The following is a 20,412-nucleotide window of genomic DNA, read 5'->3' as shown; positions in this document are numbered from 1 at the left end:
AAAAAAGAAAAACAAATTGACTCCTTTCTCAGCATTGCTCAGAGCAAGTGCCATGGCAGAGTGGAGATACCAGCTGACTGCCAGGTCAGCTTCCCCTGGCCAAGAGAGAGCAGTATCCAGTGAGAGAAAGGAGAGAGAAGGGGAGTGAGAAGAGATGTAACTAACACTTTTCCCTTGTGAGGGGGGGCCTAAGTGGTGACAGCATGCAACAGGAATGACTCAAGCACAAAGGTTAATCACACAGTTTTCAACATCCATCTGTGACACACCAATAACTATGGATCCAACACTAGTTTTCCCTTACATACTCCAAACAACTTACCTTTATTCATCCGTCCCATTACCGTAAATTCAAAATACTTGCTGTTGTCAGCAGGCGAATACAGGCCAAATATGGTGGCTGTGCTCTTTGGCTGCAGTTTGAATGTTGAGAGCAAGTACACTTCATTCAGCGCAGGATCGCCAAATGCTTGTTGCAAGAAGTTCGTTACCACTCTCTTGTTGGAATACGGAAGAAGATCAAAAACTGAAAAATAAGCAAGTTTCAACAGCAATTTATATATAATAATGACCAAAGAAGAATGTAGTCTGAAGCCACCCACTGAAGATTGTACACTCTTCACTATTTCCATATGGATACTTTAAAATGAACCAAAGTTGTCCTACCTAAAATAAATAATATGATCACAAAAATTACCAGTATGAAGATCATCTTTAAAGATCATCTAGTCCAACCTCCCTGGCATTAGCAGGTACATCTTAAGCAACCTGATCTAGTGAAAGATGTCCGTGCCCATGGCAGGGGGATTGGACTAGATGATCTTTAAAGGTCTCTTCCAACCAAAACTATTCCATGATGCTATCAAAATATCATATAGATTGTGTTGCAACTGATTATCTCTTAGCAACTTCTTTTAAAAAGGAATTATTGATAAGTTACTGACCTAGAAATATCTAGTCTTCAAATTGAGGTACTCAAATATTTTCAGGTAGATGTCTAAAATTCTTCTCTTCTGAGGATGCACCTCAACAGAAACCTTTTTAACTTGTTTCTGCTTTCATAAATTCAGATGCTTGGGTTCACATTTCAATTGGTTGAGGATCCAGCATCAAAATCTTCAGACATATTTCCAATGTACTTATCCTAAGAAACATTTTGATGGTATTTGCAGGGCACCAATTAGAATGCTAAAAAGCCAGGTAAGCAATATGATGTTCATAACCTCCTTCTCACTTCACTGACTTCTGAGAAGATATATTACATAAATAAGACTCATCTTTCCCTTCTGGCACAGATAACAAAGAAGGACAGGCCTGACAAAAAAAATAACCCTGAAGGCATAGTGAAAGCTGTTTCAAATTTTTCTTTTAATTTTTGCATGATGCATCAGTAAAGAGTCTAAGATTATACTCATATGTGTCAGCTACCCCCCTTATGGCACTGAAACAACAAACGGGGGTTTTCCTCAATGAGCCTAAATCCATGATGTCTCCAAACTCAATAAACTATTCCACTAGGTTTCTTGATAATCTCCTATTTCAACCCACTGCTATTAAAGCAGTGTGTGTGTAAATATATATATATATATATATATATATATATATAAAAATACCCTTCCAATAATGTCTGATAAATGACTATGCACAAGTGTTATTTACATATATGGGCATATTTAGCCATTTTATACCACTGCCACTCCATAAGCCTATCATAGCTGGGCCATGTTTTTCTCCCATACCAGCACAATACTGTAGAGCTTCCACCAGAGAAGAGCCCTAACACCAGGCAGACAGCAAAGGCACATGACAGCACGTTGCGCCTTACCTTGATTCGAGCCCACGGTTGTACCACTAAATTTAGTTTCCCAGGCCAAAAAATGGTGGACCATTGCAGACGAGTCTTTTCTACCCAGCACAACCTCAAAGCTGTCGTCGTCAACTAAGGTGATGGGACTATCTTACCAATCCAGTGTTTCCATATGCTACAAGCAGGAGACGGAAGAGCGCTCAGAGGACAATCATATGGGCACACAGACCAACCCACAGCCATGTGGGAAACCCTATTCCCTTATATGAGGGCCTGGGTTTGTGCTGCTTCCATTGCTCATTCTGGAGCACCCATTCATCTAGGCAGTAATATCATTTCCAAAAAAAGAAAAATGAAGAGATTTTCCCCCTCATCTCATGAAACCATTGAGATACAGATCATTGCTTAAGTCTAGACTTGCATTGGGTCCAAGGATCCCATGAGTCTACTGAGAGTTTTCAGGACACAACACAAAAAGAATCAGGCCTTTGATTTATATGCACTTGTAATACCATTGTCAAACAACTAAGAAACACATATCTGAGATGAATCTGGTCAAAGGACTTCTCCTTCATTCAGTTCAGATTTACAGCATCCCAGGACAATCACTGCTCCCACTGAAACCAGTGACCCAGACAGCAGACGCAAAAGGCTGAGTATTTCAACACGTTTAGTGCACAGAGAGCAAAGCAATAGCCCAAGCAAGAGACTGAAATGCAACTCACTACTCTGTACAACAACATTTTGCAGGTAATAATTCATAAAATACAGCTGTGTCTTCTCAGCCAGAGCACCACAATACAGTACTTAAGTCTCTGACAGCACAAAATATAGCCATACATTTTGTCCAGTCCTTCTAGGTCTATTGGCTGATTTTATATCAATTCCTGTGAGACGGATTAATATCTGCTAGAGCCAAACACTTAAAAATGCAGGAGAAATATTCTAAAAGTAATGACTAAACACTGGCAAACATCTGCCTAACCTTACGGAAAACATTCATTGAAATTTTTGAAATTTGAATGGATGCTCAAATTGGTTTGGTAGTTGTGTTCTGTAAAGTGCATTGCCTCAACTGGATCCTTCGGCACCATGTTATAGAACCCTCTCTTGGGATATCTTTGCTGACCAGCATGTAGATGCAGTATGTGACCAGATCCATCCTTTAGCATAAATAACAGATATGCTAGCAAAAGTGGCTAGCAGAAGTGCAATGGGGTTATGAAAACTCATTTTACATCCTTAGTAGAGTTGGCAGAGAGAGACAGCTCTTAGACCTTACAGTTGCTTGTTTGTAAGGAACAAGAAAAAAAATCCACAATGATTTCAGATTTCATTTTTAGAAGAATCTCACCTTTTTGTTCCTCTCCCTGGAAGGGCAGACTTGAAAACAAACAGATAGAAAAGGACTGCTGACGCTGAAAGGCACGAGCAGCTGGTTTCAATCCATGCAGTGAGAGTGAGTACTCAAGCATGCCTCTGAGCACGAGTGTGCATACCCACTGAGCTAATCTGAGCCCACTCGTGAGACAGACCAAGAATTCTCTCCACTGCCTGCTTTCTGTGGTTTTTAGAAGGGAGCTGCTCACCCTCCTGTGAAAATGCTAGCAAGGGATCAGATACACCTTGAGACAGTAGCAAACCACTCTTGGGAGATGTGCCCCACAAAATCAAGGCTAGCTCTTCAGATGGGAAATTAGTGGCACAGGAGAGGATGGAGCTCAAAATAAAAGACCCTTTCTTTCCCTTAATTCTGCTGCCATGTCACACCAGCTTTTGAGACCCTCCAAGCTTCTTCTCCAGTCACAGCTAACCATAATAACCATAAATGTAAACACTGCTCCTTTGCTGTTCAGCACTTTTCAAGACAATTAATGATGGCTTAGGCACCTGAAGTGAAACCCTAACCCCATTGCAATGATTTCTGACTGACTGCAAGGTGAAAATTTCACATGTTGAGAGTGGGGTCTTTCATTTGCCACTGCCCCTGACAAGCCAGAAATCTGCCTCTATTTTGTAAAATATAGCAATACCCTACTTCTCAATATGACAATTTGCTGAAATGTTACTACATCAAGAAGGACTCCAACAAAGGCTTTTGGGAATGCAGCTAAATTAATCTGATTGGCTGTATTTTAGATCTGCTTCACTTAACTAAGAAATAACCGATTAAAAAGCTGAACGTAATTTTGTACAATGCAGGGGGTAAAAATGCAGAGAGAACCAGGAGCAGCTTTAAGGCTCCTGGAGCGGCACGAAGTTATGCTAACTGCTGCACTCGGTAGCTGAGCTGGTTCCAGTCACGAACTGCTACTGGAGAGCGATACCACTCACTTTATGCACACTCTAAAATGAAGCGGCTCCTGACCTACTGCGTGCGTAGCATTGCCAAAGTAACGCAGGACTTCGAAGGTACCTGTTTTCCTACACACTTTATGAAGTAGAGTTTTCCCGACGAGTTTTCATAGCTTAGAACTCACTTCCCATTTATGACAACTTGCAACTGAAGAAGGGCTCTTCAGACGTTCAACACACCTACCAGCACCCCTATAAAACCAGACCACTTTTTGCTGATTTTAGCGGGGGTGGCTGATGGAGCGGCTACACCGCGACCTCCTCCGGTTCCCACCGCCAGTCCGGCGGGGCAAAGCATGGGTAGGGACGCCCGCGGGGCCCGGGCAGCCCGGCGGCGCGGCGGCTCCGACGGCGCTTTCTGCGCCCCGCCGGGCAGCGGCCGCTCCCGCGGCCCGCGACGGCGCCGGCTCGGGCTCGGGCTCGGGCTCCGGCTCCCCTCGCACCTGCAGAGCTGGCGCCTCCCCAGCCCCGCGTCCCTGCCAGCACAGGGCTCCCGGCGGAGGGGACGGGACGCCGCAAACCCAAAGCCATTCTGCAGTGAAAGAGGGGAAAGAAAAGCTTGCTGAACCAAGGGAAGAGGGGCGGCGGGGGCCCTTACCTCGGGGGGCGGGCGGGGCGGCGCGGCCCGGGCACAGCTGCAGGGCGAGCGGCAGGAGCAGCAGGGCGGCGCCGCGCTCGCACCCCATGGCGGCCGCGGGCCGGGCAGGGCGGCGGAGGACGGCGCGCCTTCTCCGCTCCGGGCCCCGCCGTTTAACGGGGGCGGCTCCGGGTCCGGGGAGGGCCGGCGGCGGCGGCAGGCCATTGGCCGGGGCTCCCCCGGCGCCTGGGGGCGGGCGGGCGGGCGGGCGGGGGCCGCGCCGCGCCGTGCCGTGCCGCGCCGTCGGGGGGCCGCGGCGGGGAACGGGCGAGCCCTGGGGTGGACCAGAAGGGAGCGAACGAACCGTCGGGGCCCGAGCCCGGAACGACCAGCGTCGGTGGGGGTGCCTGGACCGGGCAGAGCCGGAGATCCTGCCGAGGACCGGCGAGGTCAACACCTGCTGGGATCCCGGCTGGAGTCTGCCCTTTGAGGAGACCCGGGAACTGAAACCTCTTCAGTGGCATTGAATTCAAAACGGGTGGCGATGCTCTGGTGTCTAGACTTGGTCTTGGTAGGAATTTAACTCATCCACTTTTCCTATCTGAAGAGTGTCACCAAAAGGGGTCGTGCAGATTGCAGACTGGGGCAAATTCATTTTCGAGAGGACTCTGACTGGCAAAGTGAGGAACGTATCATCTGCTCCTCCATTTCATTTAGAGATCGCAGCTTTGGGAGAGCTCAGACCGACTGGATTGAGGCTACTGAAAAAGGTTGCTTGTCTTACAAACCCCCAAACCTGATGACTTAGCCAAAGTCAGTTTTAAAAAACCCTTCTGCTTTCAGCTACAACAATTTGCAGTACTGTGTATGCCCCCAGGATGTCATTATCCCGTTGTTTCTCTACTCCAGCAAATTCTAGCCTCTGCCTTGCTGATGTTGAGAAAGGACGGGAGAAGCAGAGCAAGCGAGCAAGCCCCTTTGGGGCTGAGCAGCTGTGCAACCGGTTTCCTCCATGCCCACGTGGAACCACCCATTAGGCAGGCCACCCTGCCCCCCCACCCCCCCCAGCCTGGCTCTTTCTGCTCACAAAGGAAGGAAGGGGTCTCCCACGGGACCCTGTGGCAGTAGAAGAGCTGCAAGGTGCTTCTCCCACTCAGGAGCTGACAGCACATGGTGGGCTTCCCAACCTGCCCTCTTTGTCCTGTGCCTCTCTGTGTGCCTCAGCCCTGCAGACGAACCTCTGTCACGTCAGAAGCAGCCCAGGAAGCCATGTCTGGCTCCCTCGCAGCTTGCTACCCAGTGCGCAATTGGAATAGCTGGAGCTGTCTGATATTATTTACATCATAAAAAGAAGGGCAACAATAGGAGGGAAATTTTATGTTAAGTGAGAAAAGTAGTGTTGATTAATGTTCAGTCACATCAGGCTTGGCGTATACAGCTAACGAGCACCGCAGAGAACAGCCCTTGGGGGGCTCATTGTGTGTGAGGCAAGACACAGCATGCTGCATGGCTGGGGCTGCGGAGTGCGCTGCGAAGGGTCTGCCCGAGCAGCCCTGCCACTGCGCAGAGCACAGGTGTGGGCTTCTCTCCAGGCGCTGTGGGATTTTCAAATACCTTCAGCTAGCCTATATTCACATGCCCTTTAGTTGCCCTCCCCGCATGGTATATACCTGATAACACACCCTACTTAGCTTATTTGTGCAACAGTGTTGACCCACTCCTTTAGTCACTCATTTCTTCCTCTGCCCAGTGCCAGGCGGGAGGGTGCTCCCCCATAGCCAGTGTGTCCCAGCACAGGGCTATTCCTCCTCCTCACCCTGCTGCTCTTCTCTATATGTCTCCATGCAACAAGAAGCACCTCAGCTTCACTCCCACTGCCCTTGCCCCTGCAGTGGAAGTGACACAATGACGTGGTGGTGTCAGCAGGCTGGCAGAGAGCTGTACAGTGGAGTGAGAAAAACAGAGCAGACGGTGCAGAGTGCTATGGAGCAGGGAGAAAGATGGAGGCTGAAAGGGGGTAGAGCAGGAGGCAAGGATGTGGAACAAAAACAGGAAGAAGGAAGGACTTACAGTGCCACAAGCTCCCTAGAAAGAAGTCTCAGTCCAGAACTCGTCCCCAGCCTAAAGGATGGAGACAGCACAGATGCTGCAGAAGCTAATACATGGACCTAGAGCAGCACTGATATTGCTCTACCATCTATTACAGAAAAGCCCTTCATCACCAAAGAGCATTCTTTGGAAACATAGGCTTAAATGCCTGACACAAAAACATCATGAAGGTCTGCAAAATCATCACAGTTCCGTATTAAAGCATTCAGTGACTATAGCAGACAAAAAAGGGGTGTTAAAAGGATAGTAAAGTTTTGCTTTCACCTATCTAAGGGAACACCATGAATTATTTGCAACCATATATTATGTAATTTATCTGAGTTTATCACAACATACAAAATGTTTTCTTAAAAAATTCCCCTGTCTGTGAGAAATATTTATTAAATAATTTTGACTTACCATTTTTCACTTCTGATTTAACTACAGAGGAGTCTCTTCCACTGATGCTGATTGGCCCTAGGGAGTCTCTTGCACTGATGCTGATCAGCCCTATAGTCATTAGTGTTAGATTTGTGAGGACCGTATTCTGTTCTTGCTCTACATCTGCTTATTCTTCATGCTTACTCACCAGGAGTGCACATAGAAGCAATATTTGGCAAACAGAGCATGCTGCAAAATACAATGTAACAAAAGGGAAGCAGTTCACAATGCATATACACAGAAGCTTAAGTCCACCTTTGGATGAACTTAGACAGTACACATAAAGGTCACCACAATTTTTCCAATTTTCATTTCTATGCGGAGTTTTATTATTGGAGTATGTTACAGACTGAAGGGGATTTTGTGCTCAAGCACAACCTTCTTTAAGGGATTTTCACAAAGTATAATGTTTATCTGCTGTCTGGAAGGGGCTATTTGACCTTCTAATCATCATTTTCAATAAAAACAATGGAATACTATCTATTGCCTTTTCACTCTTGTGCATTCTTTGAAGTACAAACTCTAGCTTAATTTACTGGAGGTTAATATCTTGGATAAGAATCAAACCGTGATTATTGGACATTGTGTTTTCAAGAAACTTTCATAAAGCCAGTAACATTTTGTAAGGAAGCTTCTTACAGAAATATATGACTGTTGATTTTTTTATATAGGATCTGCAAGTAAACCTCAACCATTAAAATATTTGTTCTGCTTATTTTACATAAATCAATAAATTTCTAAGCATACGGAGTACAGAGAAGCTGCCAACATTATAGATTTTGCTTTACAGAAGCGTCTGTGACTTGTTTGAATTCCAAGTAATGGGATAGGGGAAAGGAATCCCTGCTGCTTAATTCAGCTTTCATATTTTGCTCCCAATATGCATCAGGAGATTCACTGTATTTATGGAATTATATGGATGATTAAAAATCAGGATTCGTGGGCAATTAAGTTATAGAAGACTTAATGCAAGTGAAGTATCAGCTCTAAACCGCATCCTTCCATATTTATGTCAACACTTCTGGGTTTGATCTTGCCACATTTTCATAAAAATTTTGTAGAACACAAGGTTTCAAACACGGGTTTCAGAACAAGTTTTGCTTTTTCAGAAACACAAATTGAAGCCCCACTTTTTCAAGTCAAGGCATATATCCATTCTCAATGCACCTATTTACTTTTCATTTACACTAGTAGGAATTCCACTCAGGCAACCAAGAGGAAAAAGTTCTTGAGCTTTTGGATGGGGGAGGGAAGATGCAGGTTGCCTTTTTCCATCTTTGCTCTGGACTCCACAACAGCTCAGATTAATTAGGCCCTAAGGCAATGCAAAGGAAGTTTACTCTCCTATTTACCTCCTAAGCAGCCTGTCTTAAAGAGAGCTGTAAGCTGGCTCATCCTACGTACAGAAAGAGATGTTGGGGATCACAGCTGTTAGGAGCCACCGTTGCCTGCAGAGCTTGCACATCTCAGTGAGGCGATCACACGGTGAACAGGCCAAAGTACCTGGACAGACTGACTAGAAGTTAGGTGGTCCCTCTAGGGAGGAAAAAGGAGAAATGTAATGTAGCCATTTAAAAAAAAAAAAAAAAAAGTTTTTTTCTCCTGTTAACATTGCCAATGGTGCATTTTTCTGAGAAAAAAAAAAAAGGATACGTGTTTCTTCTCCTATGTTCTTCATAAACTGGAGCAGAGTGACCTTAGATGAGTGTTGCAGATTTTTGTCATGACACTTTCTGCCACAAATTTCACGCAGATCTGAAACCATGGATCGGGGGGGGGGGGGGGGGGGAAGGGAGGATGGATGAAGCTTTGCCCTTGCTCTCCTCATCTCTTTATGCATAGAAGACCTGAATAAGGGTGGTCAGTGCAGGGTTTTTTTTTAAGTCAGCGTGTGTTATTTTTGACTTGTGTGGGAAGGATGGAAACATTTTAGTTGACTTAGTATTTAGATGTGCTGTGGCATGCCTGCTGAAATGAAACAGCTGACAACTAGACGTCTTTAAAGGTCCACAGTAAAAAACCCACACTGAATGGATTATCATTATAATTTGGTCAAAACTGGTACCGTATGACCAGAGTTCCTTATTTTTAAAGCCAAATTGCTGATGACTGCTCTTCACGTTGGATCGAAAGCCACATTTTTTGCTCCTGTGGAAGGTCACAACTTCGTGTGTAATAACAGAGCCACAGAGCTGGGGTTCAGCAATGCGGTAGCGCAAGCCGCCGTGTTTCACGAGTAAAGCGACGGTGTCCCAGGGCGGGCGGCGTCTCCTCGCAGGGCAACGGCTTCGGGCCGCCGACGCCCCTTGCCCTCAGCGACGCCTCCAGCGGCCTCGCCCCCGGGCCTCGGCAGCAGGCGGCGGTGAGCAGGGGGAGGGCAGGACGCCCTTACGCGGGACCCCCCCCGCCGCCGCCGCCGCCGCCGCCTCTCGGCCACACGGCCCCGGCGGACGGCGGCGGCCCCTCAGGCGCGTACGCCCCCCGCCGCCTTCTCCCTCCTCGAAGCGCGGCCGGCGGCGCTCGGGCGCCGCCATGAGAGGGCAGCAGCGCCGCGCTTCCCGCTCCGGCGCGGACGGCGGGCAAGATGGCGGCTCCCATGGAGCTGAGCTGCTGGGGAGGCGATTGGGGGCTGCCGTCCCTGCACCCGGAGTCTCTAACCGTCATGGTAATGGCCGGCGGCCGCCACCCGCCCCGGGAGGAAGGGAGGGCAGGAGGGAGGCACGGCGCCCCGGGGCTTGCCTGCCGCCGGCACGGGTGTCCGCGGGGCTCTTCCCCCCCGGGAGAGGCGCCGCCGCCGAGGGGCGCGCCCGCCTTTGTCGCCCTGAGGCCGGGCCTGTGCTGGGCGAGGGGCCCGCTGCTGCCGCCGTGGTCGGCCGGGGGTGGGAGGAGGCGGCGGTTGGGCCCGCGGCGGGGCCTGGCGGGGCGGCGCGGTCCCCGGCTAGTTCCCCACAGGGAGCCGCCTCGCCGCGGAGCGTTGCGACCCTCCCCCGCGGAGCCGCGGGCAGGGCTGCTGCCCTTTCAGAGGGCGTCGTGCCTTCCCGGGGGCCGCCTGGCCCCGGCCTTAACGGGCGGCGTTTCCTAGAAACGGTGTTTAAAACAGCTGTTCAAGTGCTATCTTACACTTCTCTTACACATAACGTCTGGATTTTTTTCCCCCGCAATCTTTATTGCAGGCTTATGCCAAATTTTCTGGTGCTCCCCTGACAGTGAATACTATAAATAACTCTTGGAGAGCTCCAAAAGGTACCATCTTTGTGGTTTTTATTATTTTAATCATCACCACGTCATAAATGCGGTTTCCAATTTCTGTGTTGTTTCTACGTATGCTTTGGTTTTGCGTTAATGAGTGTAACCCCCCCCAGTGAAGGGTACCTGCTTCACGATACATTGATAAATGACTTTACAGGATCAAGTGTGATGAATTTGTGGGAATAAAATAATGGAAGACATAAATAAAGTGCCTCAAAGGGCACTTTATTAAAATGAGTATAGGTGAAGCAGCGGACAGTCAGCAGAGCAGTGGTGCCAAATACACGCCTGTTTCTGTCAGGTAGTCTAAATTGATGGTGTAGTGAAAGCAAATTTTTAAGCTTTTTGCACTTTGCATATTTATAATGATAGTAACTAGACTTGTGTATGGAAATAGTGTTCTTTAATTATACATAATTTAATGGGCTGGTGCAGTTGGAAGTGGAATGTGAGCCTCAAAGAGTGTAACTTGCACCGGCTGGGATGTTTAGTACTGTGCTGAGTTAGAGAGGTTGACTCAGAAAAAGTGACTAATGACCTAGTTGCCAGAGAAGTTGACGATAAGGTATCAGAGAGGACTACCTGTTGGATACTTCTACTCATTGCTTATCTGTTTGCTCAGCATTTAAGTTATTGTCTTGGTGTATTCCAGAGAGGTAAAATCTCTGCAGGGTTAAAGGACTCTGTCATTTACACTTACCACATCATCAGTTTAGGCATTAAAGTATCCATGCAGAAGTTGCCCCTTTGACTCTTGCTTTTCAGTGTTGTTTTTTTTTTTCTGTTAGCAGAAAATACCAGGAACTAGCTGAGTGTACTTGCCAAAAGTTCAGTGGCTTTCTTCATAGCCAAAATACATAAAATGCATTAAAAAAAAAATCCAAATAGTAAGTGTTGCTGATAATTGATATTTTAGTAGTACTTAGCAGCACAGTCATGTTAGACTCATTGTGGCAGTTATGTTGTGAATGTGCTGTAAGATAGCCCCTGTTACAGAGATTTTACACTCTACAGTCTTTGATTCTGCAATCTGATGAGTAAAGGCTGACCAGTAGCTTCTGGCAGAAGGGAAATACTTGGTTCTGGAATAGGTCGTGGTTATGCAGTGGTAGCTTGGGCAGTGGTTGTAGCAAGGCTAGAGAAAACAGGTGGTTAAAATGGATTTGGAGGGGAAGGGCAGCGAAAAATGGGAATAGCAGGAAGAAGAGGCCCAGAGGTGAATGAGTTGAGAGGGCAGTTGGGCTGGGTTGGAATTTTTGGCTTACGATGAACATCTGAAATCCAGACAAGTAGCATGGTTCTCAAAGTATCAGATATCTAGCAGAAGACATTGGCTTCAGTCTGATTTTATGTGGGCCCTTTTTTATGTATTGTTATTAGTGAAGGCCACAATACACTAAATGTATTTGTGACCTTGGTGGAACTCCCCTGCTGTGTAAAGCTTAGTTTATGCATACATGTTAGAAAGATAAGAGCATGCTATGGAGAAAAGGAAAGTAGGTGAAGTGGCTGATTGCTTTCTAGTTATGTTAAAACTCATCCATATAAATTGTTGACTGTATTATTTATGCCTTCTAGGAGATGTACCAGTTCTGATATCAGAAGGCATTGTTATTTCTCAGCCAGCAAAAATATTAAACTTCTTAAGAAGGCAGGTAGGTTTCTTTCAAAAGATTTGTTTTCTTTGCCTTGTAGTGACTCTGCATGTCCCCTGTATATGTTGATACAGGCTTCCAAAAACCTGGAACTCATTTCGGACCCAGTGCTTTCCTGTTTTTCATATATGCGTGAGAATTGCAAAATGGTGAATAGCAGATTGAAAGTTTGATTGTTAGTTGTGTGAAAGATTTAAAAATAGACACGAGAAAACTGTTCATTGAAAAGGACAACAAACTTGCCTTAACTGAGCAGTTTCTCACTGAGCACCCTGCTCGTAATTGTAATGCTTTTAACGTCATTATGGCTTTGCAGACCTAGGATATTACAGTTTGGGAAGTGTGGTTTTAACTGCTCAAATGGGTAATCATCTCCCAGTGCTCTTTTTTTGAAGGATAATACATACAGTGTTGTTTTTTAATCTATGTAGTTTTTCTATAGCTTGTAGCATAAAAATGTCTGCAAGTATTTATTGATGCACATCATGTTATTGCGTAGTCAACTCTTGCTTGCCTTTTGCAGATCCCTTAATGTTTTATTCACAAAGAATAAAGCCATACAACTTCTGCTTTTCACAAAGTATAAAGATGTCTAATAAAGCATGGTATCATCTTTTTATTTCTAAGCTGGTCCTCCAGCCCACTTTTCTGCTTTTACATTAGTAATTCAGTTCCTGCCTAGTTAAGAAGATTATCTGATGAATGCCATGTTAGTGAAACTTTACATCTTTGGGGGGAGAAAAACAGAATTTGAAAACTGTGCATTCGAGATGGGATTTTAGACAGTTGTTTTAAAATTCATAAGTTTCATAGCTATTTGAATACCAAAGATTCCGTAGTGTTGGGAAAAAAAATCCCTCTTTGAGTTTAAGTATAACAATAATATGCTTGCTTTTCAGATGTATAAGGATCAGCACTGACCCTTTGTTTCTAAATTAATGAAACGAATCTCCTCTCACCCCAAAAAACTTAGCAGCCCTTTTAACGTACCTTAAAAGGATCCAGTGTCAGAATTAAAAGCTCAGTCAGCGGTAACTGCACTAATTTAGCTGTGCATTTAGTCCCTTATATTGTCAGCATCCAATTTCTAAACTTTTAGAATAGTACTTAAAAGCAAAAGATGGGAATGCTTTCCTTTTTGTACACTTACACCAGCTTAAGTGTCAGATCCTTCTTCAAAAATAAAGATGGGGACTTGCCAGAGGTTTGCTAGATCCCTAAGTACTGAAAAATTGCCTCTGTATCATTGAACAGTTGTTTGGAAAGCAGTGGGAAGGAGACACAAGAGTTATTTTGCAGCTAGGAGGGCCCCAAAATCTAAGAATGGGGAAGTGGAAGAGGGAGATGCAAGGAGGTTTAACATAGCTGGCCTGAAGAAGTAAAGAAATTCTAGTGAGCGTGTGCTTTCTGTCCCGAAAAATGTTGTCGTATTTACTGGCTTGATAGCTGTTAACTTTGAAGCAGCTTCAGGTTGCATTGATCACCTTTTTGGAAAGTTCTGTGTAACACTGTCTATAGTATGTATTTTTTTTTTAATTTGTAGAAATATAATGCTGATTATGAATTGTCTGCGAAACAAGGAGCTGATACACTGGCATATATTGCACTGCTTGAAGAGAAGCTGCTTCCTGCTCTGGTAAGTATTGAGAAATACTTTATAATGGCCAGAATTTTTGGAAGTGAATGCTACAAGAGGTGCCCAATGTGAGAGACATTAAAATCTCTCAGCCATAGTCCTGGCTGGAATGTATTTGCTTTGTTACTCCAATTTTGGAAATACTGCCTAACAGCATTTGAGAAGGAAAGACATGTGTGTTTGTAGGGTGTGAAGTAATAATAATAAATTTATGAAAGACATTTTAAAAGGGCACCTATTTTCTTTTAGATGTTTTTTGGGAAACAGTATCCTGAAAACAGCTTATTGTGGCTGGTTTTTGTTGCATTTGATTCTTCTGAAAAAGCTTTGAGTAAGATGTGGTATGTCTGACGTGGGTTGCACAACTGTGGAATTCTTTTGAACTGTTCAGTTATAGAACTCTTGAGAAAATACCCATCAGTAGTTTCATTTTTCAGTTCTAAATAACATGGCCAGATGCCCTCACCAATTTAGTGTACGTACATTAGAGCTATAAAAATCCCCAGACATTGGATCCCTTGAATGACTTTGGCTTCAGTTTATACAAGAAAAAATATTCTGACCAGATGATATCATAGGCTAGCCTCTTCAGCTGACCTACAAGGTTTCAAATTCAATATTTCATAATATCTTTTATTATAAGATTTATGTACAATTTAAAAAAAAAACCAACCCTAGAAAGTTCAAACCTGATCCTGTACATCAGCAACTTTTTTGGTAATGTATTTTCTATGTACAATGTGTGTGTGTATGAGTGTGTATATCTATATATATATACACACATAGATAAACATGAGTGTGCATGTAATTTTATGCACGTGTATATAGGTCTGTGTAATATCTTTGTTTTTCTTTAAGTGGAAGGTAGCTGTTGCCTTAGTTATATACTTCTACACTCAAAGGATTAGTATAATCCTTTATGGAGCCTGATTGCCTTAAATTACAATAATTCCTGGTCCTTCTGCTTTGACATGAGATCTTACACATCAAACTTTTAAGAGTTGTCTACTATTTTTACTGAAATTACAGTCATATTTTTCTTTGTGTTGATACAGCTGCACACTTTCTGGGTTGAGGCTGAAAACTACTGCAGCGTGACAAAGCCATGGTTTGCCTCAAGGATTGCCTTCCCACTGAGTTTGTATCTGCCTGGAAAGATGTCCAGGGAAGCACTGAACAGGATCTTGCTGACCAGGGGGGGGCCTCCACTCTACAGTGTCACTGAAGTGGAAGCACAGGTATGTGTCGTGTAGTAAAGAATTTGTAAGTTGGTGCTGTCAAAGACAAGAACTGAAACAGTCTAGCATACTGTCAAATGATGAACGATGCTGTGTATACTAGCCTTGCTACACCTAGGGCTCTTAGACAGTCTTGTGTTTCATCAGATATACAGGGATGCCAAGGAGTGCCTAAATCTCCTGTCGAAGAGATTGGGAACATCTCAGTTTTTCTTTGGAGATACGTGAGTGTGATTTTTTTTTTTTTTTTTTTTTTTTTTAATGACTTATTAATAAAACAGGTACCACATGACTCTGTGAACACTTAAACTTTTTTTTTTTTTTTTTTTAACCTGCCAGAACATTAAAAGTGCTGCACAGTAGTTTCATGTCTCACACTCTGCTTTTCAGGTAAATCTGAATGAGCAAACAGGGCACAAACGAGATCTTTGGACTAAGGCAATGTGGTGTCTCCCTTATCCTGCATTTTTCCACAGAGAGGCAGATGCTGCCCACAGCTGCTAAGAAAACGTGGGGTGCTTGATGAGTTAGTGTAGCACTAGAGAATGCTTTTCTAGCCACCGAATGTCACCTCCTATGCTTGCATGTAGAAAAAATGCTTTAAGCCTGAGGTGTTACCACTGCCTTCATAGGAGGAGGGTGTAGGTCTGGGAACACTCCTATTCCTGTGGTATGTACACAGCAGGGAGCAAATACTGCCAACATCATGGTACCAACAGGTCCTAAAAAGGATGATTTGTTCTTTATCCCCTGAAGTCGGACCACTTCATGAGAGAGGATCCTGGTCCCCTGGCATACAGCTTGGCTTTTGTGATGCCACTAATGTGTTTTAGAGTGGCTTTATTATATCAGTGCACGTGACAGCATGACTGGATTTTAATGCTGAAGTTACTGTTTCAGCTTGCCAGCAAGATAGTCTGTACAAAGCATTTACTAGATCGATATGAAAAGATCGAATGCCAGAAGAGCTGACTATGTTCTGTCATGAGCTGTGTTTGACATACACAGAAAACGGTTACATTGTAGAGGTCTTAATGTCTTACCTTAGTCACTTTGGTTTTTTTGTTTTGTTTGTCACTCTTTTCAGGCCTACCACCTTGGATGCCTTTGTGTTTGGTTTCCTTGCACCGATTTATAAAGTGTGCTTCCCCAGAGTACAATTACAAGAGCATTTGAAACAGCTTCCCAATCTGTGTCGATTCTGTGATGATATTTTAACTTGCTACTTCAGGTTAACTCTCTCAGGTAAGCTGTGTTTCTTCTCCCCTTTTTGTCATGTATAGTCTTGTTTGGATTGGGACTCCAGGATTCCATCTGTGAACCAAGGCAGAATTAGATTTTATGCTAGAGCTTCTGTGAGGAAATGAGGTAGAGAAATTTCCAAAGTTGTGCGGAAAGGATTGAAAATTAAAAGCAAGGGTTAATACTCAGTTTTAGACTCTGTCAAGCATTGGCAAAATGCACCTGTATCTGTGCTATGGCTTATGCTTAGTACTTCTGTTTTTCTCACATAGAATGGCTTTTCCTCTTAAATTCTTACAATAAAAATACTGCATGAACTTTCTCTCCAATGCGTTGGTTTTTTTTTTTTAAGGATTTAAAAGCTTTTGTAAATACCTTGTCACTCCTCATCTTTCTACCTTCACTCTCCAGGCCATTCTCCGGCTGGACAGGATACAGCAGATGCTAATCTGCAGAAACTCACACAACTTGTAAATAAGGAATCCAACTTGATTGAAAAGGTTACTTTTGCTTCAGTCTCTAATTTTCCTGCTTTGTTGTGGTTACTTGTTCACAGATACTCTTGCATGGCAACTGCAACTGTACAATGGATATTTTATTTTAATTGCTTCTTTTCTAGTGAGTTACGTTGTGTATAGAGGCAGGAAGAATATTATGTCATTTGAAAGGAATAATTAATGAAGCCTCATAGTTAAAAAGGATTTTTATTGCAAGACAACGTTCTTTTGATTGTAAGTGCGCGTACAAACAAAAGAAGAGTGTCTTTCTGCAAGTGTACATTACAGCAAAGGAGGAGGCAAATATATTGATCAAAACTCAGAAATGGTCCTGCAAGTTAAGACTGATCGCCAGCTCTCCTTGCTCCCAGCTGAATGCTGTAGTCACTAACCTATAGTCACTCTTTCTCCTGCTTGTTCTACATCTAGCTTGTATTTCTTTATATTCTTTGTTTCTAAGGCTGTCACTCAGCATTTACCAAAAGCTATACAACTTACGTGAAAAATACTTGTGAATTAGTCTTCTGATGCAGACAGAACACTCTAACTAGAAGGATAGAAAGCATTTCTTCCTGAAAAGGATCAGTGTATGAAATAGGTCATTAACTACCATCAGCTTCTGTAGCGTTAGGTATTGATTGTATCTCCTCTTTGTAGTATTGAAGTGTGGCTGTGGAAGTTTTAAAGAATGGGTTACGCAGACATTTGTCAGGTGTGATTTAGGTAAAGCTGATCCTACCTTGAGGAAATGGGATGGACTTGGCAACCTCTGAAGATCTCCCCTGTGCTGTCTTCTGTGATTCTGTTTATCCTGTAGTAACTGGACTCTTTTCGATACCACATTATGCACAGGGCATTACATTCATTTCCTATAAAAATGTAAAATCTTTATATTCAGAGATGGATTTTAACCTGTCTTTGAAAAGGTCTTATGTAACTAATCTAAATTCACCCAGCGCCTCCAGAATGTTTCTAACTTGAAAAACATTTGTTCTTGCAAGCTGCTGAACGTGCAAAAGCATCCGTTGGTGTTAGCAGTTTGACTTTTGATCGGCTTTCTAGCAGCATTTGGCTATCATACAAAATTGAAACTTTGACCTCTTAGAAGAAAGTAGCAATGTTGCTTTCTTCAGTAACTTTGATGAAATTATTTGACCAGAAGCACACCTATTTGCCCTGGGTTTGATACACCACATGCTAATGGAATGAATAGCAGCTCTAACACAAGAATATATTTGGGAGTGGAAAGGAACTAAGGCATCAGTTTTGGCTGGGCCTGAAATAACAGGGTAAAAAATAGCCCAAACCAGCATTAATGATGGCAGCCCTGACAAATAGACTAATTGTATAATCTATGTTCTACTGTTTGCCAGATCCGGCTCTCATTATTTCTCTGCAGATGGACGACAACCTTCGTAAGAGTCCTCAGCATCCCCCTCGAAAGCTAACAACGCTCAAGCTTGCTGCAGGTGGAGAAGAAGGCAGTCCATTGAATCGTTTGTCACCTTGACAGGTTTTGTTGCCCATACACGTGTTTGCCTTTAACTCTTCTGAGCACCACAGTAAATTTTTTTACATGAATGTTGTTTTGCAAGGGAAGAATCTGCTAATGGGTACAAGCAGGGAAGAAATAATAGCTTAACAATCTACCTACCCGTTCTTTTAAGAAATTGCATAGTTCAGGCTGACCACACACTAAGATGAGGCTAAAGTAAACAAGAGGCTTACTCCTGCAGATGTTAACATGATCTTGTACAGCATATTTTTGCCTTTAGCCTAGCAGAAATGTTGACCAAAAGTTACAATTCCACTTATGGAATGTTCACCATTATTTTATGTTGTGGCTTTTGATTTTACTGTAATCATGTAACTATATGTGAGTGGGTATACTCTTATATCTGTCTGAAAATTACAAAGGCCAGTTGCAAAATTGGTGAAAAGACTCAGAAAAAAATGAAATGTTGCCTTTCATGGCAGCTGAGAAATGAAACACAATGAGAGGAAGTTAAATATTTTTTATTGTGCTTTCATGAACACTCCTGGGTCTTGTGTTTTAAGGTTGTTTGTATTTTTTAAAACTTGCCATGTTGTACTTTAAGGGGGATTGTTGAAAAGTGTGCACACTGTGGGGAGTACAATGACGTACAATACTAACATTTCACAGGTACCTGGTATTAGTCCTGTGTGAAACACACTTAACCTGCGCACAGGGTAATACCACATGCTGCAAAACTGTTAGGTCAAAATCACAGAGGACTGCTAGCGAGATGGAGAGGTTTGATTAGCTCCTGTCAGGACAGGAGACTTGACTAGCAAACATACTCTGGCTCTGGATTGAAGGAAACTAGGTAGGGTTTTACAAGATTTTTACAAGATTGGTTTTAGGTTTGCAAGAAAGCTGATGTAGGCTTTTAAATTTGTCACAGATGCCTTTGAATTAGTTTTGTCTTATTTTTTTATAAGCACTAGAGTTCATTCAACAACTAACATAAAGAATGTCCAAATTTTTATTGTTTGACAGTCTAGTTCAGAGTTCTTTCATCTCTGCAAAGTGTAATACATTGCAGCACATAATTCTTGTGTTTTATTAAGGGACTTAACACCTCATTACGTTTTCTCTTAGCAGCAGCCTTGGCAGTTCTAGAGACCCAAGCAATTCCGTTACAAGAGAGATGCTGTAATTCTTTACTGGCAGCATACTGGCAGATGCTTCATGAGTGGGTGTAAGAGAATTAGTCAAGGAGATGGGCCAAAATGGCAGCGCTTGGGATACAGAATTCCGATAGTTGTATGTATGGGATGACTGTTCTGGTTTTTAACTTTTTCTGGCCAAATCAAAATAGTCTTTCAGCTTCCCTTCAGCTACTAGTCATGTTTGAGATACATGGTAAATTATTTCCTATTTATGAAGACAAAACTGTAGATTGTGTACATACTGTACTTTCAGACTCGACATGTAAGGAATGTAATATCTTTTAACATTTCTTAATTATAATTGAAATGTTGGGTTTCTAATGAGCACTTTAAAATAATGTTTAAGCTTCATGCTCTTACTAAAGTATTTGTTTCAGTGATTTGAAATTAATCTAGCTCATACTCATGATAATTGTATAAACCGGCAGTTCACTACATTTAAAAGTAAGTCAAACATTTTAAAATTTGTACTGCCTGTATCTTGACAAGGTTTAAATGAGATCAAGTCACATGGCTTTTCAAAGTCTTTAATTTATAAACGTGGCTATGGAGAATATGCCTTAGTTTGTTGCTTTTGTGAATATGTACACTCAAATCTTTAAAATGTCTTTGTAAAAAGGTCATTGTTCCAAGATTAAAATTTTGGATATTTAGTGGAGTTTTTGTAGTGTTTTTTATGGAAATTATGTCAGGTTTTTTGAACATTTTTGTTTTTCCTTGTGAAAAGGTTTATCTTGTCTGTAAAAAAAAAAAAAGAAATAAAAACTGCTGACTGCTAGAACAAAAAATTGGAACAATTTAGCGTATCCATGAGGGCAGATTTTAAATTTTCACTGCAGCTATTCAGTACCAATCCTTTCCTTCAACACAGCTGCTTTTAGGAAGGTGGGAGTAGGAAAGCACAGGTTTTCTAATCTTACTGAATGTGAGCTT

General features: G+C 43.1%; 2 protein-coding genes across 6 annotated transcripts in view; one reads left to right on the top strand and one right to left on the bottom strand.

Moving 5' to 3' along the window:
* THBS4 (thrombospondin 4) overlaps positions 1-4,918 on the bottom strand; it is a 39,683-nt gene extending 34,765 nt beyond the window's left edge. For both annotated transcript variants that reach the window (XM_030005249.2, XM_030005250.2), the window contains exons 1-2: positions 4,761-4,918; positions 323-526 (exon numbers count right to left, since the gene is read on the bottom strand). In XM_030005249.2, the coding sequence (XP_029861109.1) occupies positions 323-526; positions 4,761-4,848 (292 nt within the window). In that variant the 5' untranslated portion in view covers positions 4,849-4,918. The remainder of the gene's footprint in view (positions 1-322; positions 527-4,760) is intronic.
* A 4,812-nt stretch (positions 4,919-9,730) lies between these two features.
* On the top strand, positions 9,731-20,132 carry MTX3 (metaxin 3). 4 transcript variants are annotated; one of them, XM_030005464.2, is made up of 9 exons: positions 9,731-9,933; positions 10,442-10,511; positions 12,096-12,172; positions 13,716-13,808; positions 14,864-15,046; positions 15,194-15,270; positions 16,134-16,291; positions 16,700-16,788; positions 18,159-20,132. In XM_030005464.2, the coding sequence occupies exons 1-9, from the start codon at positions 9,853-9,855 to the stop codon at positions 18,231-18,233; spliced, it is 903 nt and encodes a 300-aa protein (XP_029861324.1). In that variant the 5' UTR covers positions 9,731-9,852; the 3' UTR covers positions 18,234-20,132. The 4 variants fall into 4 exon arrangements, with proteins under 4 accessions (XP_029861324.1, XP_029861326.1, XP_029861323.1 ...); XM_030005463.2 differs by having other exon boundaries at positions 9,733-9,933; positions 18,185-20,132; XM_030005466.2 differs by lacking the exon at positions 16,700-16,788 and having other exon boundaries at positions 9,732-9,933; positions 18,185-20,132.
* Positions 20,133-20,412: the final 280 nt, after the last annotated feature.

The sequence above is a fragment of the Aquila chrysaetos genome, chromosome Z, assembly GCF_900496995.4.
Source record: "Aquila chrysaetos chrysaetos chromosome Z, bAquChr1.4, whole genome shotgun sequence".
NCBI lineage: Eukaryota > Metazoa > Chordata > Aves > Accipitriformes > Accipitridae > Aquila > Aquila chrysaetos.
Note: the sequence above shows the minus strand (reverse complement) of the source record. Positions and strands in the feature narration are given on the sequence as shown.

Coding starts and splice junctions, on each gene's coding strand:
- MTX3 (XM_030005463.2), top strand. CDS start 9,853: ATGGCGGCTCCCATGGAGCTGAGCTGCTGGGGAGGCGATTGGGGGCTG. Junction 12,173..13,715: donor TAAACTTCTTAAGAAGGCAG/GTAGGTTTCTTT, acceptor TTTAATTTGTAG/AAATATAATGCTGATTATGA. Junction 16,789..18,184: donor AATCCAACTTGATTGAAAAG/GTTACTTTTGCT, acceptor ATTTCTCTGCAG/ATGGACGACAACCTTCGTAA.